Below are 25,385 nucleotides of genomic sequence, written 5' to 3'. Positions count from 1 at the left end.
AGGAGCTGTCCTCCAGTGTTGTCTTGGTGCTGTTTTTCCAACGAGTGTGCTTTCCTTCAGCAGCAAGCCTCAGCTTCTCTTCTCCTCTTTTTAGACCTCTGCGTTGTTCCAGCCTCCAGTGAGAGCGATCGCTTGCAATGTCCTCCCACCTCTCGACGTCCCTGTTCAGTGAATTCATGTCTCTCTTGCAGACATCTTTGAAACGAGGATGGGGCCGCCCTTGTGCTCTCTTGCTGGAGGCCAGTTCCCCGTACAGCAGGTCTTTCGGGATCCTCCCGTCTGACATGCGGTGTACGTGGCCCAGCCAGCAGAGATGGTGTTGTTGGAGCATGGTGAAGAGGCTGGGTATCTGGGCGTGGCCAGGATCTCATTGTTGGTGACTCGGTCAGCCCACTTGATGTCCAGGATGCGTCTCAGGCTGCGAAGGTGGAAGGCGTTGAGACGCAGCTCTCGTCTGGAGTAGAGGCTCCAGGTCTCACTGCCGTAAAGCAGTGTGCTGAGGACGCAGGCCCTGTAGACTGCAGCCTTGGTGGTACATTAATCCTACCCTAATCCCATTTTTCCATATTCTCCTGACATTGCACCCACCCCAAAACTCACCTCTGATTCTCACCTCAGCTACACACCGGGGGTAACCTACAGCAGCCAGTCAACCTACCAACCCACACGACTTTGCAATGTGGGTGGAAACTGGAGCCCTCGGAGGAAACCCACCTTTCACCCATAACCTATGAACTGTAGCTCTAGTCTCACCCAACCTCAGTGGAAAAAGTCCATTTGCATTCAATATCTATAACTCTCATAATTTTGTATACCTCTATCAAAATCTCCTCTCATTCCCCTACACTCCAGGGAACTACAGCCTTTCCCTGTAATTCAGTTCCTCAAGTCCTGGTAACATTCATGCAAGTTTTCTCTGTGCTCTTTCAATCTTATTGATGTTTTTCCCGTAGCTAGGGAAACCGAACTGCACGCAATGCTCCAGGTTTGACCTCACCAGCATCTTATACAATCTCAACATAACATTCCTTCTCCTGTACTCAGTAATGTGATTTATGAAGGCCAATGTACCAAAGTCTTTCTTTATCGCCCTATCCACCTTTGAGGAATTATTTCTCTGCATTCCCTGATCCCTCTTTTCTACCATAGTCCTTAATGCCCTGCCATTCACTATGTAAGACCTGTCCTAGCTGAACCTCCCAAAGTGCAACACCTCACACTTATCTACATTAATTTCCACCTCCCATTTTTTCAGCCCATTTCTCCAGCTTGTCCAGATCCCGCTGTAAGCTTTGATAGCCTCCTTTATTGCCACGGTTCTGACAAGCCACATCGGCGGGAGGAGAGAGAGCAGCGCGCCGTGCGTGCGCAGCCCTCCGGTGAAAAATGATATCGTATCCGTTAAATAGGGGCCGTGGACAATTCTGATTTGATGGAGACGGACGTGAAAGCACAGAGGAACGTCTGGAAAAATTCCTGAAACGCTCGTTCGCTGCTGTCGTTACTGCGCGGTCGGGAATCTTTCGGAGGGAAGGCCTCAAGGTCCCCGGCCTTGCCTGCTGTTGGCGACCGTTCGGATAGTGATGGCGCTCAGTACTCGGTGTTGGAGGGCTGATCAGAGCTCGAAATTGTCGGATGACTCAGAGTCGGACCGTGGTCGGGTATGGCAGGGAGAGTTTTTCTTCCTTCTCCCGTCTGCGTGAGATGTGGGACATTTGAGAGACTTTAAACTTTTACTGTGCTCATGGACTTCTTCATCAAGTTATGGTATTGTTGCACTGTTGTAACTATATGCTATAATTATGTGGTTTTGTTAGTTTTTTCAGTCTTGGTCTGTCCAGTGTTTCTGTGATATCACACCGGAGGAACATTGTATCATTTCTTAACGCATGCATTACTAAATGACAATAAAAGAGGACTGCGTGTCTTCATAATCTAAGCCTTATAAATGGCATTTGCACTGTGCCTAACCACACAGCCTAGGTTTAGAGAGTGTAGAGCAGCAAGCTGAGCATGCATTCTTGACATATGCCTATGTTGATTGCCAATGAGGAGGAGGAGGTGTTATCTCCAATCTACACTAAATGGTCTCCCATTGAGGAAGTGAAGCGTCCTTTTGCAGAGGAACAAATGCTATTTCAATGGTTCAATTGAATGTCAGAGAATGTATACAGTGTACAGTTTTCTTCTTCTTCATGTGTCTTGCGCGTTACATGCTTGGGCGATCATGGCTTTCCACATCGATTGATCCCTCGCAGCTTCAATCATATCTCACACACTTAGATCTGTTAGCTCTTTCGCTGTGTCCATATATTTTCTTCTTTGCCTTCCTCGTATACAGTACACAACCTGAAGTTCTTACTCTCCACAGACATCCACAAAACAGAAGAAAACTCCAAAGAACGATTGACAGAAAACCCCTCTCCCATGCACAAGCAACAGAGAATGCATCAACCGTCCACCTTCCCTTCCCCACACTTGCTCCAGCAAAAGAATCAACACCCCCCTCAGCCACCCTGCAAGCAATAACAAAGCCCCCCCAGAGTCCATCAAAAACCCCCTGTCCATCCCAACCCTTTGACGTCTCAGACAGGCTCTCCTTCACTGGTGAGGGAGAGAGAGAGATATCCTCCTGCAACAGCGATAGCTGAGACCAACAGCTCGCTGTTTCGATGTCACAATCTGCAGCATCGCTTATTCGAATTTAACATCCCTATAAATGATCCGGATTTAATAGTAAGCCTAAAACCTTGGGAATTAGCAAATGCAGAACAGTGCGACGCAAGAACCAGCTCTTCAGCTCATAATGACTCTGCCTAACACAATGTCAAATGAAACTAAATCTGTTCTACCTGAACATGATCCATCTCACTCTATTCCCTGCAGATTCATCTCTCTCTCTCTCTGTCTCTCTCTCTTGCTCCCTCTGTCTCTTCCTCTATCTTCCTCTCTCTTTCGACACATCTCTTTTAAACTTTCCCCCTCTCACCTTAAGTGCATATGCTTAAGTATTTGACATTTTTACCATGGGAAGAGGATTGTGACTGCCTATCCTCTCATAATTAGTTAAACTATTTATTGAGATGCAGCACAGAATCGGCCCTTCCTGTCCTTTGAACTGTGCTGCAGAACAACCCGGGCCTGATCACGGGACAATTTACGATGACCCACTAACCCACTATCTGGAAGGTCTTTGGACAGTGGGAGGAAGTCAGAGAGTCCAGAGGAAACCCACACATCCCACGGGGAGGGCATACAGATTCTTTTCAGATGACATCAGAATTGAACTCTGAACTCCAATGCCCCGAACCATTAAGGTGTGGTGCTAACTGCTACACTATTAAAATTCCCCTAAGGGAACGGGGTGTAATTCAGAGTGTGTGAGCCTACATCACTCTCAGGTGTACAGCTCCCTCCCCCGCTTTACCTCACTGTTATTACGACCTGTATTCCCGGGGACAGACTGACATCATTTCTAATCTGCAATTAACTATGACTCTGACAGTTCTACACCACCCACTCTGTTCTCTGGCTGTGGGACGCATTCACATCTCCAGTGAGTTCTGGGAGCGGTTAGCATACACCTCCAGCTTCTCCTGAATACCTGCCTTGCATAGTTCAGCTCAGCGTCAGACTGCAGCTCACCGGCCGTTCGCAGGCTGCCTGCTCAGTCACGCTTGTCAGCTACAGCAGAAAGGAAAAGCAGTTTGCCTTTGGTGATCTGAGGAGCTGCTCAAACCCGGCTCCATACAGCAGGTAAGCTGGGAAAAGCTGGTTGACTGCTCACCAAGATGGGACTCGGAGAAGTCGACTGTTTACTCTTCTCCATAGATGCTGCCTGACCTGCTGAGTTCCTCCAGCATTTTTTTTGTATGTGATACTAAGGCTCTGTGTTTCCTGTGAGTCAAGCCAATGATTGTTGCCTGGTAAATTGCAAAATGTGTACGACTTTGTTCCAGCCATGGGGCTTGGAATGCTGAGAGTCCAAAGAGAGGTTTTTCAGGCTGTCATCTCTAAGCCTTGTGCTGGGGGGAGGGAGTCAGTCAATACTCACTGGGTGGAAGCGACTAACGGAAACAGACGAGATTCCGCAGAGGCTGAAGATCCAGAGCAACACACACAAAATGCCGGAGGGACTCAGCAGGTCAGGCAGCATCTATGGAGAGGAATAGACAGTCGACGCTCCAGACTTAGACCCTCCACCAGGATAGTGAAATCCAAATTAGCTCTCACAGAAAGTGACATTAAAAAAACAGCTTACGTACAGGAAATGATACTCATACTAATTAAAGTCACGTAGTGGTTAACGTGATACAATTACAGCCCAGGGCGTCTAAGTTCGGAGTTCAGTTCTGGTGTCCTCTGTAAGTTTGTACAATCCTTCCCGTGACCATGTGGGTTTCCTCCAGGTGCTCTAGTTTCCTCCTGCAGTCCAAAGACATACTGGTTGGCAGATGAATTGGTCATTTAAAATTGCCCCGTGATTAGGCTGGAGTTAAATTGGTGGGTCATTCGCACAGCTCAAAGGGCTGGAAGAGCCTGTTCCACGCTTTCTCTCTAGAAAAAACTGTACACAAAATGAACTGTGCTTCTGGATGCCAGAACAGGGTCTGTGAATGTGGATGTTTCATTTCTACTAACTTCAGAATCATGGGGTTTGAAGACTGATGCACACTTGACTAAAGTTTCTTCGTCACTGGATGTAAGGCATTCTTCTGCATCCCTGTTAAACCCAGAAATTCTCCAGAACTGAGCTGGGCAAAGGTAAAAGGCACAGAGACAGAAGAATTATACCAAAATCTAAAGCAGCAAGGGAGAAGAGGCAGGAGGGGGGAACGAGGGCCTGTCAGTCAGCGAACCCAGAGTTCGGGGTCCTGTCATCAGCTAGCCTGGGGGCCAGTACCAAAGACTGAAGCACAAAGGTCATTCAGAAGTCTAGAAATCAGAGCCTAATGGCCTAAGACTGGAGACTGAAGGCCCGGAAGCCTGTCCCGGAGTTGGAGGCCTATCGGTGTTTGTGGGAGGGAGGGAGGAACGGGGGCTTGTTTTGCTGTTGCTGTTTTGTTGCTTGTTGTGCCCTGTGTTGTCCTGCCGAGAATTGTGGGAATGCTACACTGGCACTGGAATGTGAGACAACACTCGCGGGCTGCCCGCAGCACATCCATAGCTATGTCGGCTGTGAATGCAAACAGATTTCACTGTGCGTTTCCACGTACGTGTAATAAATAAATAAATCTGAAACCTGATTGTAAAGCTGAAAAGCTGCCATGTGAGGAGAAGAACAAGGAGCGTTTTCCCAGGGTAGAGGAGTCTAAACCAGACATCCCACCTCTCCCGGAAGTTCCGAGAGTCTCCCGCATATCGATAGTGGCTCCCTGACGCCCGGAAATTATATACAATATCCCGGAAATAGATTTTTTTGAGAGGGAGAGCGAGCATCCTGATTGGTCTCTCTTCGTGCTAAGAGTGTTCCCAACCACCAGGCCGCGAGGAAACAATATGATTTGGCGATATGAGTCAGCTCACCTTTCCGCATTCCCTGTCACGCACTGTTGAATTTTAACGTATGCGGGGTCATCAGTGACCCAAGACATGCAAAGGAATGGATCCGTGACCCATTTGTGAATGTCCCCGGTGAATCATCCGTGTCAGCACGGGAAAAAGATCAACTCCTCGAGCTTGCTAATGACGGCGGGCTGAGAAGTATGTTTGACATAACATCTCTGCCGGCATTCTGGATCAAAGTCAAGGCTGAATTTCCTGAGATAGCCATGAAAGCACTGAAAACGTTACTTCCGTTTCCAACGTCATATCGCTGTGAAGCGGAGTTTTCTGCAATGAATGCAACGAAAACTAAATTGCGGAATAGACTGGACATAAGGAAACCCCTTCGAGTATCGCTGTCTCCCATCACCCCTCGATGGGACCGTGTTGTTGCAGGGAAACAAACCCAGGGCTCCCACTGATTCAGCGATATTGGTGTGTTGCAATGATTTTATATGTTCATACGAGGAAAATATGTGCTGTGTGTTTAATATCCAAATGTTACTTAAAATGTTATGATGCTATTGACTTATAAGTGACCTATAATTCAGTGGTCCCCAACCTCCGAGCCGCGAAGAATACACTGCAACAGCGGTGGCCAGGATGCACCCAGCACATCTTTAAGAAAAAAGCCGAAATAAACAAGCTGATTAATTAGGTGCTGCCCGGCACGTAAATGTCGGCCCAGATCAGAGGCGATTGCTGATTGCATCGCCTCTGATCTGGGCTGACATTTACGTGCCGGGTAGCACCTAATCAATTAGCTTGCTTATTTTGGCTTTTTTCTTAAAGATGTGCTGGGTGTGTTCCAGCCACCGCTGTACCGCTGCATTCTTCGCAGCTCGGAGGTTGGGGACCACTGTTATAATTGACTTATCACTATATTCATGCGAGGAAGATATGCGCTGTGTGTTTAATATTAAATTTGTTAGATAAACCCCTTTAGAAACAAAATTGAGTGTACTAGCTACTTACAAGTGACTTATAGTTGACGTATCACCTATATTCCGGTCGCGTTTAACACCTCCCCCCCCACCCCACCCCTGGGTCGGCCGGTCCGCAAGAATATTGTCAATATTAAACCGGTCGGCGGTGCAAAAGAGGCTGGGGACCCCTGATTTGAACTAGATGGCTGGCTGCCAAGGAACTACGCTATCGATGTCCTACGTGATGAGGCCAAACTCCCTGTAGACTTGCTTAAAGTTGTAATAGAATAAACATGATAATATAATATAAGTACATATTTTAATGTCACATTTGCTGCATATACCCAACTTGGTTTACAGATTAGACAAAATCACTGAACAAAGTATTACATACGCCCTTGGAGGTCAACGGGGGGGCGGGGGCGAGGATATGGGATTGCGGGGAGGTGGGGGTGTTACCCCCCTGAAATGAGTTCCTGCAGGGCGGGATGTCTGCTAAACCTTGAGGGCATTGATTTAAGGTGAGGGCTGAGGATGATTTAAGAGAGACCTGAGCAGCAATTTTTTTTTCCACACAGAGTGTGGAGGGTAGGTAAAACAAGCTGCCAGAAGGGGTTATAATTACAACATTTAAAAGAACTTGGAAAGGTACATGGATAGAAAAGACCTAGAGGGATATAGGCTGAGACCAGCACACATACACACACACTAGGGGCCACTTCATTAGGTGGGGGAGTGGACCCCAGTGTGGTCTTCTGCTGCCGTAGCCCACCCATTTCGAGGTTCAGCGTACTGTCCCGTTATTTAAGTTACTGTCAGCTTGAACCAGTCTGGCCATTCTCCTCTGACCTCTCTCATTAACAGGACATTTTTGCCCACAGAACTGCCACTCACTAGATATTTATTTTGCTTCTTTTGCACCATTCTCTCTAAACTCTAGAGACTTGTGTGTGTGTGTGTGTGTGTGTGTGTGTGTGTGTGTGTGTGTGTGTGTGTGTGTGTGTGTGTAAAAAAAATCCCAGGAGATCAGCAGTTTCTGAGATATTCTGCCACCAGCAATCATTCCACGGTCTAAGTCACTTTGATCACATTTCTTCCCCATTCTGATGTTTGGCCTGAACGACAGCTGAACCTCTTGACCATGTCTGCATGCTTTTATGCATTCAGCTGCTGCCACAGGATTGGCTGATTAGATATTTGCATTAATGAGCAGGTGTACGTAATGAAGTGGCCACTGAGTGGAAGTCCATAAGACATAGGATCAGAATAAAGCCCATTCAGCCCATTCAGCTGATCTACTATCCCTTTTAACCCAATTCTCTACCTTCCCCCACTAGCCTTCGATACCCCTACTAATTCAGAACCTGTCTCAGTTGGCACGGATGAGATGGGCTGAAAGGCCTGTTTCTGAGCTGTGGCCTGAAGGATGCTCGTGACCTGTCAGAGACAGAATGGTTCCCCTCTGCTGCAAGTAGGCAAGGACCTCTAACTGTACGTTGTACGCACACCGCAGCGCTCTTGTGCACATGACGGTCAACTTGACTTTACGTGACTCGATGCACAACGAAGTGTCTCAGAACCGGGTTTAATATCACCGGCGTACATTGTGGAAGTTGTTGTTACGCTGCAGCAGTGCAATGCAATACCTTAGTGTTATGTTCTGTCAGTTCAGAACATTAAACTAATTCAAAGGAAGGTGTGGGAGTCTGAGAACACAGGTCTAACTTTGTGTTTACTTTAAACAAGGTGCGCACGTATGGCGTGGTAGCATGATGATGCAGACAATTCATGTATTTTTATTTATAACCTGTAATTAATTACTTAAACGAACAAGAATGCTTAATCAAACAAGGTATATACAAGATTACTCAAATATTACTTAAATAGTAAACAGACAACAATAATAATAAAAACTGTAAATTACAATAAGTATATATACTGTACATACATATATATAGATAGGTAGATAAATAAATAACTAACTATATGTTATAATTATATGTTTTTTGTCAGTTTTTCAGTCGGTTTGTCATGTGTTTCTGTGATATCATTCTGGAAAAACATTGTATCATTTCTTAATGCATGCATTACTAAATGACAATAAAAGAGGCCTGCGTGTCCTCATAATCTAATCTAATCTAATCTAAATCGATAGATATACACATACAAGAATATAAAGTAGTGCAAAAAGAGGAGAAAAATATGTGTCCTGGTGGTGGAGGGGAAGAATCTGTCCCTGAAACGTTGAGTGTGGGTCTTCGGACTCCTGTCCGTCCCCCCGATGGGTGGACATGCCCAGGCGTGTTCACACACACACACAGCGCAGCTGCTGTGTAGTATGCTGACACTGTGATTTTTTCATGTTGAACGCTGTGTTTTGGAGACTGCTTTAGCATTCCCCCACCACACCCTGAATCCTAGGATGCCAAGTTTGATGTCTCTTTTATGTAAACACAAGAGATTCTGCAGATACTGGAAATCTTGAGCAACACACACAATACACTGCAGCAACTCAGCAGGTCGGGCACCATATGCGGACAGGAGTAAACAGTCGACATTTCGGGCTGAGGTCCTTCATTAGGAGCCACATTCCTTTAGCCTCCTAAGGAAGTACAGGCGTAGGTGTACTTGTTTGGCCTTGGCATATACGTAGATGGACCAGGACGTAAGGGTTTAGGGCCGCCTTGTCCTGCGTTATCAATCATCAGAGCTCCCTCAGAACATCCGCCCCCACTTTGACCCCCCAGTGTTTGCATTTTCAATGGTTTCCTTCACCGTGTCGCTCTGACCCAGTTCACACCAGCGTCTGCGGGAGCTACCGGCAGTGAGAAGTGACACACCGCTTTGCACTGGCCTCCAACAAGCCCTGACTCGCTTTCAGTTTGCAACTATGGTGAAACTATTTCCAAGATCCCTCCTGCCTCACAAACATCAGGCTCATGAACATTCAGAGATAACATCACCCTCCTCAACTCTGAACTGATTCCATAGCCTATGGGCTTACATTTAAGGACTCTACATGTTCTCAGTATGACTTATAAAGGAACACGGTAGCATTGTGGTTAGCACAGCGCTTTACGGTACAGGCAACCCGAGTTCAGATCCCGCTACTGCCTGTAAGAGTTTGTACGTTCACCCCGTGACTGTGTGGGTTTCTTCCGGGTGCTCCGGTTTCCTCCCGCAGTCCAAAGATGTGCCAGTTGGTGGGTTAATTGGTCACTGTAAATTGTTCTGGGATTATGTGAGGGTTAAATCGAGGGTCACTCGAAGGGCCGGAAGGGCCTGTTCTGCGCTGTATCTCCATAAATAACTTTTTAAAAAATTATTTGCATGATCCGTCTTCTTTTGCCAATTGGTTCTTTGTCACGCACCGTTTCTGCATAGTTTTTCATAAATTCTATTATATTCCTTTATTTTCCTATAAAAGCCTGCAAGAAAATGAATCTCGGGGTCGCATATGCACTTTGATAATAACTTTACTTTGACCTCAGCAGATCAATAAATTATTCCTATTTAACAAATATGAACTGTGAGCAGTTCAAAGAAAGTTTTTAAACTCACACCTGGAATGGATTATGAGGATGGGTTGGGCAGGCCGAGCTTGTCTTCACTGAGGAACAGAAGAGTGGAAGGCGAAGATTGTAATGTTTAAGATCTTGAGGTGTCTGATAGGGAGGATGTAGGAAGGACTTTTCTTCTTGTGCAGAAATGTAGAACTAGGCACTATTGATTAAGATATAGAGCCATACAACTGAGGAACAGGCCCTTCAGCCCGAAAGGTTGTGCCAAACCAATTATAATAGTAATTGAATGGCCAACTAAACGAATCCACTGGTATACCCAATGTCCATCTCCTTCCATTTCCTTCACATTCCTGTGTCTACCTGAGCATCTCTTGAAAGACTTTAATGTTTCTGCCTCTGCCTCTTTCATGGGCAGTCCACTCCAGGCACCTGCCCTTCTCTGTGTAGAAAGAGAATGCCTTTCACATCCCCCTTGAACCTACCCCCTCTCGCCTTCAATGCATGCCCTCTGGTGTTAGACATTTCAACCCTGGGAAACAGATATTGTCTTTCTACTCTAGCTCTGCCTCTCATAATCTTATAAACCTCTATCAGATCTCCCCTCAGCCCCCACCACTCCAAGTTTGTCCAATCTCTCGTTATAGCTCTGCTCTCCTCTACTGCCTGTTACACCGCTGGCATTTAGGGCAACAATGAAGGGTCTCCATCTCTGGCGGTGGTCAGGGCTTCCTTCATCGTGTCTGTAGCTTCCTCTCGGTTTTCACTACTGTCAGTCATGCAAGTCCCGGGTGGAGACTCAGGAATACCGTCACACTTAAATGTAGAAGTTCTTTATTGCTGTTTCTCTAGCAGTTTAACTTTACCAGTCAGTGTTGTCAGTCCTGAACTGAACCCCCAAATCAGGAGGCCCAGAGGACCACTCTTGGTCTGGTTTCTACCCTTTGACCTGTTTGGCATGGGTGACCCCACCAAGAGCCAAAGCATAAAGCCCTGACTCCAGCCAACATCGCTCTCCGGGTCATTGAGGCACGCAAACCTCCAAACACTATGACGTAATTGTGGTCTCCTTGGAGGACTCTCATTATAGCATGTGCCTTCTAATCCAGGCATCATCCTGGTAAACATCTTCTGCACCATCTCCAAGGCCTCGACGTCTGTGGGGTGACCAGAACTGTACGTAATACTCTAGATGTGGCCAAGCTAGAGATTTATAAAGCTACAACATAACTTCCTGACTCTTGAACTCAGCGCCTCGACTAGTAAAGGCAGGGCATGCCAAATGCCTTCTTAAACACACTATCAACGTGTAACCCTGTGTAAATTTAAGATGTTGCCTTCTTAAGACAGAATTGAGAAGGGTTGCTCATCCTCTGAGGGGAATGAGTCCTGGAATTAACAGTTTGGTAGGAGCAGTCCAGGAATAGTTTTAAGGTAGATATAGATAGATATTGGATAAGCAAGGGAGATGATCTAAGTTTATGTGGGCGAGATGGGAATGTGGACTTGTTTACAAGCATATTATTCAAGATGGAGTAGATTATACTGGCATGTGCTGACATTGGAGAAGGTCCAGAGGAGATTCATGGGACTGAAAGGGTTAACATATCAGGGGCATTGGATGGCTCTGGGCATGTACTTGCTGGAGTTTGGAAGAATGGGGGGGGGGTGTCTCACTGAAACCTATCGAATACTAGGGAGGTCAAGGCCTGGTGTCTACAGGCCTGAGTGACCTGGGGAGGTCAACGCCTGGTGTCTGCAGGCCTGAGTGACCTGGGGAGGTCAACGCCTGGTGTCTGCTGGCCTGAATTCGCTGGGAGGTCAAAGCCTGGTGTCTGTAGGACCAGGTCCAATGGGGAGGTCAACGCCTGGTGTCTGCAGGCCTGAATCCGCTGGGGACGTCAAAGCTTGGTGTCTGTAGGCCCGAGACCACTGGGGAGGTCAACGCCTGGGGTCTGCAGGCCTGAGACAATGTAAGCTGGAGCTGGAGGCCTGCCCTAGATTTCAGCAGACCTGAGTCTGTGTACGCTGGAAGCTGGAGCTGGAGGCTTGTCTGGGGTTAAGGGACCGTGTATGTGCATGGCTGGGAGGAAGGAAAGGGACTTGTTTAGCTGTTGTTGTTTCATTGTTTGTATTCTGTGGTGTTCCACCAAACATGGTGGGCGCTGGAATGTGTGCCGATACTCTTGGGCTGCCCCCAGCACACCCTTGTGCGTGTTGGTTGTTGATAAGAACAGAACATTTCACTATCAATTTCAATGTACATGTTATAAATTTCAGAATTGGATCTTAACTTGAAACTTTTGTGACTCTGGACCAGGATTCCCCAAGAATGACTTGTAGTGCTGAAGTTTATAAATCAAACAACCTGCTGGGTCGGTTGTGGGGTGGGGGGGTGGAAAACCCATCGATGTTTTAGGTCAAAACCATGCAACAGAACAGAGAATGGAGAGGGGAGAGGGCTGGGAGAAAGAGGAGGGGTGGGGCTGTAGCCTGAGGTGATTGGTGGACCGGGGAGGGGTGAAGGGTGATGGACAGATTGTGCCAGGTGGGGGAAAGGGAGAGGGGGATGGGAGGACCGTAGCCTGAGGTGATTGGTGGACCGGGGAGGGGTGAAGGGTGATGGACAGATTGTGCCAGGTGGGGGAGAGGGAGAGGGGGAGGGGAGGGCTGTAGCCTGAGGTGCCCCAGCCTCGACATAGTTTCTGGTTATGGTCACATTACAGATTATGGGATCTTGCTATGTACTTTAATGGCTGCCGTGCTGGCTGCGCTGGAACACTGTACACTGGCTCTAAGGCACTTTTGTCTGTGATGAAGGGTTCTGTATAAATACGGGTCTCCTCTTTCCACAACAGGTGCTTGAATTGCAGGCTCTTGCTGTGCCTCACTGATCCAGTGGTCCTGTTGTCTCTTGCAGTGCGGAAGGAGGCGATGGACTGCGACCCAGACCTGAGCCCGGAGGAGGCGGAGAAGGAGCAGGAGAAGCTGTGGGAGAAGATCGAGAGCAAGCGTCACATCCTGACCAAGACCATCAACCCCAGCAAGCTGACCGCCTACCTCCGCCAGTGCAAGGTCATCGATGAGGAGGACGAGGATGAGATCCTGCACTCGCATCTGCTGACCTCCCGCAGGACACGTGCAAGTTAGTTGCTCGCTCGCTGACCGGTTGCCTCTTTTGGGAGTTTCCCGCCTGAACAGACCAGAAACCCCTCCCTGCATTTAGGCAGAACCAGACTGAGCCCCTGGGAAACTGTGAGCCATTGCCCAAGGGTGGAGTGATACTCTGTCCCAGCCCCCCCCCCCCGCTGCTTCAATGTCTTGGGCTAGGACAAGCAGGATGGGCAGAATGTTCTCCTCATAGAGCCATTGTGTCCTTCAGTACAGAAATATGCCCTGCTGTCCACCATCATCACACTGGCTAGCAAAGCTCCCATCTGTGCTAGTCCTATTTGTCAACACTTGGTCCGCATCCTTCACTGCCTCAGTAGATCAAGTGCTTCCCTAGATACTTAGTGATAGCATCAGGCTCTACCACCAGACTCCTCCAAGTTGCCAACCTGAGCTAGTCCCAGCGATTAGCCTGGGTCCTAGAGCGAGGGACAGCCCAGTGTTTAGATGAGTTAAACGCCAGGCCGGGTGGACTGAAAAAGCAGGGTGATCTGACCGGAGGCAAGGGTCGGGTCGGTTCTGCACACTGCTCCACTCTCTGCTCCAGTGAGGCCGAGGCTGTGGGCCTGCTCTGGGCTGCGTGTCTGCAAACTCCACAGCGTTTTGCCCCGCTGTGTGATAAACTGAGGCCAAGGCTGTGGGCCTGCTCCGGCCACTCCGGGCTGCGTGACTATGGGCTCACTTTCACTCTGAATGCTGTAGCTTGTTTTTATTGTTTGTACAAAGTGTGTGTTCATTCCTCTCTCTGCACATTGGGAGTTTGTTGGTCTTTTTTAAATGGATTATTTCGGGTTTCTTGTTCTGTGGCTGCCTGTGAGGAGATGAATCTCAAGATTATATAATTTATACATACTTTGCAGTGGTCAAGTGGTCGGTGACTTAGGCCGGGCCCCCACCGGATTTAGTCTGGTGAGGAGGGTGGGAGGACACCCAGCAGGACTAAAAAAAACAAGATCTGACAAAGAGTGGATGAGCTCCTTGTGAGCCAACGGCCATATTCCGTGGAAGAGATTAAAGCCTCACCACGTGTCTACGAATCGTATGCTATGCACCCAGTGAGAAGAGACATGATGAGCTTGGGTGCTGCACCGTGTGCCTGGACTTGCCCAAGGCCTCCGCCTAAGGAAGGGCCGAGCTCGAAGAAGCAGCCGTGGCTGGAGGCCAACATGGCTTCGGGCTCGAGTTCGGCGGGGGTGGTGGCGGGCGGTGCCAAGGCCGCCAGCGAGAACAAACTGGAGGAGAGGCTGTACTCAGCGCTGTCACAAGATCGAAGACGATGGAGGTGCAGAGCCGCCAACCCCAGATTCAGGACGGCACCCACTGACTGACTGACTGACTGACATACTTTGTTGATAAGTGTACTTTGTACTTTGCACTTTGAACTTTGAACCCTTTGGTCATGATAGGCCCATATCCCTCCACACCTTCTTATCCACGTCTCTGTCTACCATTTCCTCTGGCAGTTCATTCTATACACCCACCACCCTCTGTGTGAAAAACCTGTCCGTCACCTCCTCTTCAAATATATCCCCTCTCACGTTAAATCTATGCCTTCTAGAGTGAGGAATAGAGGGAAAAAATGTTTACTGGAAAACATTTCCGGTGAGAAAGAGACTGGAAGGAGACTGATACCATTCACTTAACTCGGCAAGCATGGCCTTTTTCAGGAGTGTTAGCAAACAGAGTATGATATGGAACAGCTTAATAACACACAATGTTGGTTGATGGGGTGGGGCTTTGAGAGGATGTGGAGGAGAAAGGCAAATATTTTGCAAGGGTGGTTTAAACTCTGGTTAGGCCGCATCTGGAATATCGATTTCAATTCTGGTCTCCCCAGGAAGGACGTGAAGGCTTCACAGAGGGCACAGAAGAGGTTCACCAGGATGCTTCTTGGATTAGAGGGCTTGAGCTATAACGAGAAGTTGGACAGAATCGAGTCAATTTCTCTGGAGTGACAGAGGCTGAGGAGAAATCCGACAGAGATTTAGAGAGGCTAGATGGAGTAGACAGCAGGAATATTTTTTCCCAAGGCCGAAATGTCTAATACTAAGAGGCGTGCATTTACAATGATGGTGGGTGAGCTCAGGGGGGATGAGAGGGGAATCTAAGGCAATGGGCAGGTGTGAGTAGATGGAACTAGGCAGGACATCAGGGTCACATGGACTACGTAGGCCGAAGAGCCTGTTTCTGTGCTGCAGTGCTCTCTGGCACCACGAGAGGTGCAGAGTAGTGGGTGTCTGGAATGCACTGGTAGGGGTGGTGGTGAAGGCAGACAGAACAGAGACGTTTAAGAGGCTCCAAGTCACATGACTGTGCAGAGAATGGGTGATGTGTAGGCAGCAGCGATTAGTTAAGCTAGTTTAATTAGTTCAGCACAGATTGTGGGCTGAATAGCCCTGCCTAAGCTGTACTGTTCTATGTTTTATATTTCATCATTTTGACTGTCCACTCGATAAAACCATGTCCATTCAAAGGTTGAAATGCAGTACCTGTTCTGGAAGTCTCAATGACGTGACCGACCCAGTGTAGCAGGGATGACAATGTTGGCCCGAGGAAAGACACTGACGTTGCTTTGCAGATCCAGCCACTGAATTTGGTAGCCTCCAACCTAATGGCATAAATATAAATTTCTTTTTCTGGTAAACATTCTTTCCCTCCCCCTCCCCTCTTCTTCTATTCCTCACTCTAGCCTTTTACCTTTTCTCAGCTGCCTTTCACCTGCCTCTGAGTTCCCTCCTCCTTCCCTCTCTCCTACTGTCCGCTCACCTCTCCTGTCAGATTCCTTCTTCTCCAGCCCTTGACCTTTCCCGCCCATGACCTTCCAGCTATCTTCATTCCCCTCCCCCCCAACTTATTTATTCCGGGGCCTTCCCCTTTCCTTCTCGGTCCTGAAGAAGGGTCTCGGCCAAAAACGTTGACTGTTTATTCATTTCCGTAGATTATTCATTGCCTGACCTGCTGAGTTCCTCCGGCATTTTGTGAGTGTTGCTCAGGATTCCAAGCATCTGCCAACACACTTTTCGTCCCTCTTCCCTCCGGGAGAAGGCTCAGGAGCTTGAAGACTCGTACGGCCAGATTTGGGAACAGCTTCTTTCCAACTGTGATAAGACTGCTGAACGGATCCTGACCTGGATCTGGGCCGTACCCTCCAAATATCCGGACCTGCCTCTCGGTTTTTTTGCACTACCTTACTTCCTATTTTTCTATTTTCTATTTATGATTTATAATTTAAAATGTTAATATGTACTAATTTTAACTATTTTTAATATTTAATATTTGTAATCCAGGGAGTGTGAAGCGCAGAATCAAATACCGCTGTGATGATTGTACGTTCTAGTACCAATTGTTTGGCGACAATAAAGTATAAAGTATAAAATATTTTCTTGTATTTATGATTTTCTACATTCTGTTACTGCCTTTCAAAACCTTAAGGGTGGTTTTCAAGACAAAGTTTATCCCTGTATCTCTGCACTTGTGAAAATAATCAACCAGTTACATTTATCAAGGCTTTCCATCACCAGCAAGTCTTTCTCCTCCCTTCAGGCCGCCTTCTGGACATCTTGCGTTCCCGTGGTAAGCTTGGTTACCAAGCCTTCCTCGACTGCCTAGAACTTTACTATGCTGAATTGTACAAGTTAATCACAGGCAAGGAGCCAACCAGATGTTGTTCGGTGCTAGTTGGTAAGTTAACCACTGCTTACCGTTAAGCATTCATCACTGTCTAGTGAGCCAGTTATTAAACTTACACCAAAATGCATTTGTTCAGACTGATGATGTTTGTTTGTAGAGTTATTGATCTTCCCCTGGACTGACGTCTGCTCAGCTCGATCAGTGGAGGGAAATTGGTTATGACCTTGTTCCGTGTGGTGGAGAATGGGCATTTTGTGATGGTAGAGATCGGCTTTCTTTTTCACATTTGCATCAAACATTGAAGCATACTGTGAAATGCGTTGCTTTCATCAGAACGAGTCAGAGGATAGTGCTGGGTGGCACATAAGTGTTGCCATGCACTCGGTACGAGCATAGCATGTCCACAACTCACTAGCCCTAACCGTACGTCTTTGGAATGTTGGAGGAAACCAGAGCACCTAGAGGAAACCCATGCGGTAATGGAGAGAAAGTACAGACTCCTTACAGTTAGCGACAGCAATTGAGCTCTAATTGGTCATTGCTGGCACTGTAAAGCGATGCGCTGTTGGATCCCTGTTTATTTTCTGATCCTTAGGATTCTTCCGGAGTCAGGAACGAAGGGCAATCTTAATTCTAATGATTGTTTATTTTAGAGTACAAACAAACATGCAAATAGTAAGGAAACTAAATGAGGAGCTGAGAAACAAAGCTAAGAGGTAAATGAACAATAAAGAATACGAAGACAAAAAGAATATAGGTGGCATCTCTGAAAAATCTATCACTTTTATCGTTGAGACAAGAAATTCCTTGAATAGAAATAAACTAGTTAATAGGTTACATAATTAAAACAACTACATCCCGTGGGTAATGTGTTAATACTTAGCCAATGAGAATTGACAAAGGTGAAGAAAGGTTAGTTTAGCTGCTATACCACTTTCTGCCAGTGAGTGGGGATGAGCCACCACATACAGTGAAAAATACATGAGTTTGTTAAAAAATACAAAGCTTATAAAATGTGAAAAAGGCATGAGTGCTTTCCCAGTGTATATGACAAATAAATGCACCTCGGGCTTCCAACCGGCTACAGGTATCGATTATAACCGAGGTTTCGATGACAAACTCTGCCACTTTCTTCAGGGAAGATACTTGGGCATGTCTAGTCTGGTGGTATTTGTGCCCCTGTAGTCCATCCCTCCTGATTGGTTAGTCCTCATCCAATCAGGCGGCAAGACTACTGTGCTGTGCCAATGGCTTTTGGGACCGCCTGGTAAAGGAAGCCATTGAAATAAAACCATAGAAAAAGAATTTTTACAAAGACAAGGTCTCGCTCTAAGTAAGAACTGGAATTCAATTGTAAGCAAGGTAGGAGAGCAGAAACCTGATTGGATGAGGATTAACCAATCAGGAGGGACGGACTACGGGGGTATAAATACCACCGGACTAGACATGCCCTGACACCATCCCTGAAGAAGATGGCAGAGTTTGCCATCGAAACATCAGTTAGAATTGATACTTGTACCTGGCTGAAAGCCCGAGAAGAGTTTATTTACCCTTATAAAAATTATTATTTTAAAAAAACAATGGTTATCAACAGCACTAACTGCTACACTATCACGCCACCAGCATGTTGTTTATAGAAAATTTTAAAAATGCTGCAAAAACTGAGCAGTTGATGCCACATCTGTCCAAAGAGAAACAGAGTTAAAGTTTCATATTGACTAATTTCAATTAGCTTAGTAAATGTAGGTGGAAGGGTTTCAGCCCGAAACGTCAACTGTACTCTTCTCCATAGACCCTGCCTGGCCTGCTGAGTTCCTCCAGCATTTTGTGGGTGTTGCTCGGACCTCCAGCATCTGCAGATTTTCTCTCGTTTGTGTCCAGATTACTACTGATGGCTAACACGGGAGAGCGTAATGTTAAGATGATTAGAGGAAAATAACCACCAAGAAGACTACAACCTTGTCATAGGGTTTGAAGGATCACATGCCTTGATGACCCGGAGAGCCTTGTTGGCTGGAGTCAGAGCCTTGGGCTTTGGCTCTTGGTAGGGTCACCCATGCCAAACTGGTCAAAAGGTAGAGGCCAGACTAAGAGTGGTATTTGTTGTCTTTGGGGCTTGCAGTACAGTGCAATACATATCATAGGAAAAAATGTGAATTACCCTAAATATATATCTATTAAATAGTTCAATTAAATAAGTAGTGCAAAAATAGAAATAAAGAAGTAGTGAGGTATGTTCATGGGTTCAATGTTCATTCAGAATTCGTTTGGCAGAGGGGAAGAAGCTGTTACTGAATCACTGAGTGTGTGTCTTCAGGCTCTTGTAACTCCTCCCTGATGTTAGCAAAGAGAAGGGGGCATGACCTGGGTGATGGGGGCCCTTAATGATGGATGTCGCCTTTTTGAGGCATTGCTCCTGGAAGATGTCCTGGATACTATGGAGACTGGTGTCCATGATGGACTTGTCATCTTCAGAAGTTTTCGGATGACTCTGCCATAGTTGGATGCATCAGCAAGGGAGATGAGGCTGAGTACAGGGCTACGGTAGGAAACTCTGTCACATGGTGTGAGCAGAATTATCTGCAGCTTAATGTGAAAAAGACTAAGGAGCTGGTGGTAGACCTGAGGAGAGCTAAGGTACTGGGTGACCCCTGTTTCCATCCAGGGGGGTCAGTGTGGACATGGTGGAGGATTACAAATACCTGGGGATACAAATTGACAACAAACTGGACTGGTCAAAGAACACTGAGGCTGTCTACAAGAAGGGTCAGAGCCATCTCTATTTCCTGAGGAGACTGAGGTCCTTTATCATCTGCCAGACGATGCTGAGGATGTTCTACGAGTCTGTGGTGGCCAGTGCTATCATGTTTGCTGTCGTGTGCTGGGGCAGCAGGCTGAGGGTAGCAGACACCAACAGAATCATCAAACTCATTTGTAAGACCAGTGATGTTGTGGGGATGGAACTGGACTCTCTGACGGTGGTGTCTGAAAAGAGGATGCTGTCCAAGTTGCATGCCATCTTGGACAATGTCCCCCATCCACTACATAATGTACTGGGTGGGCACAGGAGTACATTCAGCCAGAGACTCATTCCACCGAGATGCAACACAGAACGTCATAGGAAGTCATTCCTGCCTGTGGCCATTAAATTTTACAACTCCTCCCTTGGAGGGTCAGACACCCTGAGCCAATAGGCTGGTCCTGGACTTATTTCATAATTTACTGGCATAACTTACATTTTACTATTTAACTATTTATGGTTTTATTACTATTTATTATATATGGTGCAACTGTAATGAAAACCAGTTTTCCCCGGGATCAATAAAGTATGACTATGCCTATGACTATGACTAAGTTTGCAACTCTCTACAGCTTGTTTTGATCCTGTGCAGCAGCCTTCCAGCCCCTCACCCCACACCAGACGGTGATGTAGGCAGCTGGAATGCTCTCTGTGGTACATCTGGACAAACTTCTGAATATCTTTGGTGTTGTACCAAGTCTCCTAACCCTAAAAGTTGATCTAAAACTTTCAGATCCCTGAAAGTTGCCTCACAGGTGGATAGGGTAGTTACGAAAGCTTATGGGGTGTTAGCTTTCATAAGTCGAGGGATAGAGTTTAAGAGTCGCGATGTAATGATGCAGCTCTATAAATTTCTGGTTAGGCCACACTTGGAGTACTGTGTCCAGTTCTGGTCGCCTCACTATAGGAAGGATGTGGAAGCATTGGAAATGGTACAGAGGAGTTTTACCAGGATGCTTCCTGGTTTAGAAAGTATGCATTATGATCAGAGATTAAGGGAGCTAAGGCTTTACTCTTTGGAGAGAAGGAGGATGAGAGGAGACATGATAGAGGTGTACAAGATAATAAGAGGAATAGTTAGAGTGGATAGCCAGCGCCTCTTCCCCAGGACACCACTGCTCAATACAAGAGGACATGGCTTTAAGGTAAGGGGTGGGAAGTTCAAGGGGGATATTAGAGGAAGGTTTTTTACTCAGAGAGTGGTTGGTGCGTGGAATGCACTGCCTGAGTCAGTGGTGGAGGCAGATACGCTCGTGAAGTTTAAGAGTCTACTGGACAGGTATATGGAGGAATTTAAGGTGGGGGCTTATATGGGAGGCAGGGTTTGAGGGTCAGCACAACATTGTGGGCCGAAGGGCCTGTACTGTGCTGTACTGTTCTATGTTCCTCAAACTCCTGATGAAATATAGCCACTATTGTGCCTTCTTTGCAGCTGCATCAATAAGTTTGGTCCAGGGTAGATCCTCAGAGATGTTGACACCCAGGAAATTGAAGCTGCTCACTCTTATCATGAAAGCAGCAATGAAGGATCCTGTTACATCTGTGTGTGATGGTACAGAGATGGAGGGCTTTCAATGCTGCCCTAAGTGCCAGTGGTTTAACGGGCAGTAAGTAAGGAAGAAGTATCATAGTAAATCTTTTACACAGAGATTGGTGGATATGTGGAACATACTGCCTCCACGGATGCTGCCTGACCCCCTGAGTCCCTGTCAGGGCAACACGATCGTTAAAGATAATGAGGTTGGCTTGATTTACCGCTCGAGGAGTAAAAATATTTACCTTACCACATACATCAAAACATACAGAAAAACGTGTTGTTTGCATCAAATCAAATCAGCGAGCATTGTGCTTGGCAGCCAACAAGAATCGCCAAGCTACCAGCGGGCCCACATAGCATGCCCGCAACTCACAGCTCACTAACCCTAACCCGCGCGTCTTTGGAGAGTATGAGCAATCCGACCCCGGGTTCAAATCTTGCTGCTCTCGATAAAGAGTTTGTACATTCTCCCCTTGACAGTTTGTGTTTTCTCCGGGTGCCCCAGTTTCCTCCCACATGCCAAAGGTGTACCAGTAAGTATAGTATTTGGTCAGATGGTTACAGTTGCGGGGGCGCTGTCTCGTTGGGCTGGCAGGGCCTGGACTGTGCCCCATCTCTGAAATTAAAAATTAAAATTCAGCCCAACTACTACATGCCACAATCTTCACTAAAGGTGTAACATTATTGAATGGCGTTTGTCTCCTGTGTTCTCTCCTTGTAGTGGAGGAGGGTTATGAGGGACTGACTCAGTTCCTGATGTGTGAGGCCGTGAAGGTTCAGAAGCAGCTGAAGGACCGCGATGTGGAGATCCACAAGCTCCAAAGCAAGTGCGAGGAGCTGCAGGAGGCCAACAAGCAGCTCGGCCACCAGGCCCAGGCACTGAGGGGCTTCGAGCAGCGCTACAGCAAGCTAAAGGAAGAGTTCAAGGTCTTCAACAACCAACTCAACAAGCTGAGGGAGGACAGCTACCTGCTGGCAATGAAGCACGCCCAGCTCCACGAAGAGAAGAATATTGTGGCGATGAGGAACCGAGACCTGCAGCTCGAGGTGAGGTACCAGGCTGCCAGAGAGGGAGCTTGATCCATGTCCCTATTAATGAGCTAGTGTTTGACCCACTCTCCCAACATATGGGAAAGGCTTGCACTGCAGTAATACCTGTCTGCGTGTGAATCAGTGTGTGTCTGTGTGTTACTGTGAGTGTGTGTGTGTGTGTCTGTGTGCTACTGCGAGTGTGTGTGTGTGTGTCTGTGTGTTACTGCGAGTGTGTGTCTGTGCGTTACTGTGAGTGTGTGTGTTTGTGTGTTACTGTGAGTGTGTGTGTGTCTGTGTGTTACTGTGAGCGTGTGTCTGTGTGTTACTGTATGTGAGTGTGTTTCTGTGTGTTACTGTCAGTGTGTGAGTGTGTGTCTGTGTGTTACTGTGTGTGTGTGTCTGTGTGTCACTGTGTGTGTGTGTGTTACTGTGAGTATGTGTGTGTGTATGTGTGTGTCTGTGTGTTACTGTGTGTGTGTGTCTGTGTGTTACTGTGTGTGAGTGTGTGTCTGTGTGTTACTGTGTGTGTGTGTGTGCATTACTGTGAGTGTGTGTGTTTGTGTGTTACTGTGAGTGTGTGAGTGTGTGTGTGTGAGTGTGTGTGAGTGTGTGTGTGTGTGTGAGTGTGAGTGTGTGTGAGTGTGTGTGTGTGTGTGAGTGTGAGTGTGTGTGAGTGTGAAGTTCAAGTTCAAGTTTAATCGTCATTCACCCGTATATGAACACCTATGAATTCAGCTAAACAAAGCAGTGTTCTTCCAGGTGGTCCCCGCAGTCACTCAGCGCACGGCACACAGAGCACCTACACGTAGTTATGTACCCCGTAACTGGGTTGTCAAACCAGCAGAAATGGAACACACATTGGAGTCTGTGATTACTAGGAACTAATGAAGTTTTATTAAAGAAATAAGTAATACAGTACACTAACAGCAAGGATATAAATGTAACAGGTTTGCAATGATAATACACACATATACACAGAAATAGGGTAATAGGAATCAATCAAGCTCTATTGCAGTCTAGGGGTAAAATGATCAGTCTTAAGTGAAGCAGAGTTTAGTTCAGTCTAGTGTAGTTCGAAGTAATCACTGTTGTTGTACGGTTGGGGAGAGAGAGAGAGAGAGAGAGATGCAGTTGGTTTCAGGCAAACCTTTCGATGCCTTCTGATCCTGTTGTGGTCATCAACTGTGACCCCTCTGTTCTGAATGCGATCATTCTTCCGTTGTGAACCCAGCACCCAGGCAAGGGCGGACACACATCAGGTTCACACCCATCGTACCTTTACACCCTGTGAGCCTCTGACCGATTCCCACGAATCGGTCCTCCAAACTCCCACCAACTTGTGGGGCACACTGCTCTTTCCAGGGTCTCGTGGCGTGTGTGTTGTGCCTTAGCAAACTCGCTATTTTTATCCCCCTGATGGAGTATCACCTGTTCATCAAACTTCAAACAGTTCAGGTTCAAAGCAGATGGTCTGTGGCAAACGTCTCTTTCTCGTTAATCTCTCTCTTCTCTCTTATTAGCATTTTGAATGTTTCTCCATTGTCTTTTGTTATCTCTCTCATTAGCATCATCCGTTCTGCAGCTCTGCTTGGCTTCACACATGACACCCCCACCCTTAAAAGGATTTTTGTCAGGGTAAAAATTTTGGGCATGAATGCACATTATAAGATACACACTAATATACAGGTAGTTATCAGCTATTCGGCTAATACAGAGAACTTTAAGTTTTAACACCTGGACAGACAATCAGCAATCACATTGTCGGTTCCTTTTATATGTTTTATCTTTATATCAAATTCCTGTAATACCAGGCTCCAACTTAACAAGCGTTTGTTTTTATCCTTCATTGTGGCCAAAAACACTAATGGATTGTGATCAGTGTAAATTATCAGTGGTTTCTGTGCCGGACAAATATAAACCTCAAAATGTTGTAATGCCAGTATGATTGCCAGTAATTCCTTCTCCACAGTGGAATAATTTCTCTGATGGACATGAAACTTCTTAGAAAAATAAGCCACTGGGTGTTCAATTTCCTTTTTGTCTGTCTGCAACAGCACTGCCCCGGCTGCTTTGTCGCTAGCATCTGTTGCTAGGGAGAAGGGTTTTGAAAAGTCAGGCACTTTCAATACAGGGTGGTGACACAGAATCGCCTTCAGACTCTCGAAGGCTTGTTGACAGAGGTGGTTCCACACAAACTTCTCATTCTTCGGCAAGAGCTTAGTAAGTGGGAGGATAATATCCACAAAGTTTTTGCAAAACTTCCGATACTACCCCACCATCCACAAAAACCTTCTCAGGGCTCTCTTGTCCGTTGGGATGGGAACTTCAGAGATAGCCCGCACCTTAGCCTGCATCGGGTCCAGCTGCCCCTGTCCTACCACATACCCCAGATAAGTGACCTTAGCGTGGCCGAATTCACTTTTTGCGAGGTTCACTGTCAGGTTGTCTTCAGACAGCCGTTTAAACAGTTCCCGTTTAAACAATGTGCTCCTCCCACTAAATCGTCAATATATGCTTCTGTGTGCTTTAACCCTTTTATTACTGAATTAATCATCCTTTGGAAGGTCCCTGGGGCATTCTTCATGCCAAAAGGTAAAACATTATACTCGTATAACCCGGGTGGAGTGACAAATGCTGAGATTTCTCTAGCCCGGTCGGTTAAAGGAACACACCAGTACCCTTTCAGCAAATCGATCTTTGTGATGTACTTAGCTCTCCCCACTTGATTGATGCAATCGTCTACCCTTGGGATGGGGTAAGCATCAGTTTTTGTGATGGCGTTCACCTTTCTGTAATCTGTACAGAATCGTATGCTCCCATCGGGTTTCGGGACAACCGCACAGGGGGACGCCCATTTCGATTTGGATGGCCTAAGAATACCTGTGGCTAGCATGTGTTCAGTTTCTTTCTCCACTAGCTTGCCCTTCTCCAAGTTCACCCTATAGGGTGTTGCTTAATAGGCTGATCTGATGTAACGACAACATTATGTACCGTCCCTTTGCATCGCCTCGGGACATCCGGACATACATCTGCATGCCAGTTAATTAGCTTTCTCAGCGGCTCACTCTGGTCAGGGGTTAAGTGAGAGACCTTATCAGCAAAGTTGGCCAAAACAATAGAGTTCTCCAATCTGGTCGGCACCATATTTATCTTTCCAAGATGGGTTTTCCCCTTACCATTTGGCACCCCAGCCTCATTTATTTTTGTGATAACACCGACTAGAT

General features: G+C 46.8%; 1 protein-coding gene across 3 annotated transcripts in view; it reads left to right on the top strand.

Moving 5' to 3' along the window:
- The first annotated feature begins 3,545 nt into the window (after positions 1 to 3,545).
- The window catches only part of LOC140204745 (caspase recruitment domain-containing protein 11-like), an 82,244-nt gene continuing 60,404 nt past the window's right edge, over positions 3,546 to 25,385 (top strand). For all 3 annotated transcript variants that reach the window (XM_072271503.1, XM_072271502.1, XM_072271501.1), the window contains exons 1-4: positions 3,546 to 3,756; positions 12,912 to 13,136; positions 16,706 to 16,843; positions 21,851 to 22,176. In XM_072271503.1, coding sequence (XP_072127604.1) covers positions 12,926 to 13,136; positions 16,706 to 16,843; positions 21,851 to 22,176 — 675 coding nt within the window. In that variant the 5' untranslated portion in view covers positions 3,546 to 3,756; positions 12,912 to 12,925. The remainder of the gene's footprint in view (positions 3,757 to 12,911; positions 13,137 to 16,705; positions 16,844 to 21,850; positions 22,177 to 25,385) is intronic.

This window comes from Mobula birostris, chromosome 11 (assembly GCF_030028105.1).
Source record: "Mobula birostris isolate sMobBir1 chromosome 11, sMobBir1.hap1, whole genome shotgun sequence".
NCBI lineage: Eukaryota > Metazoa > Chordata > Chondrichthyes > Myliobatiformes > Myliobatidae > Mobula > Mobula birostris.
This window is presented reverse-complemented; position numbering and strand designations above follow the sequence as displayed.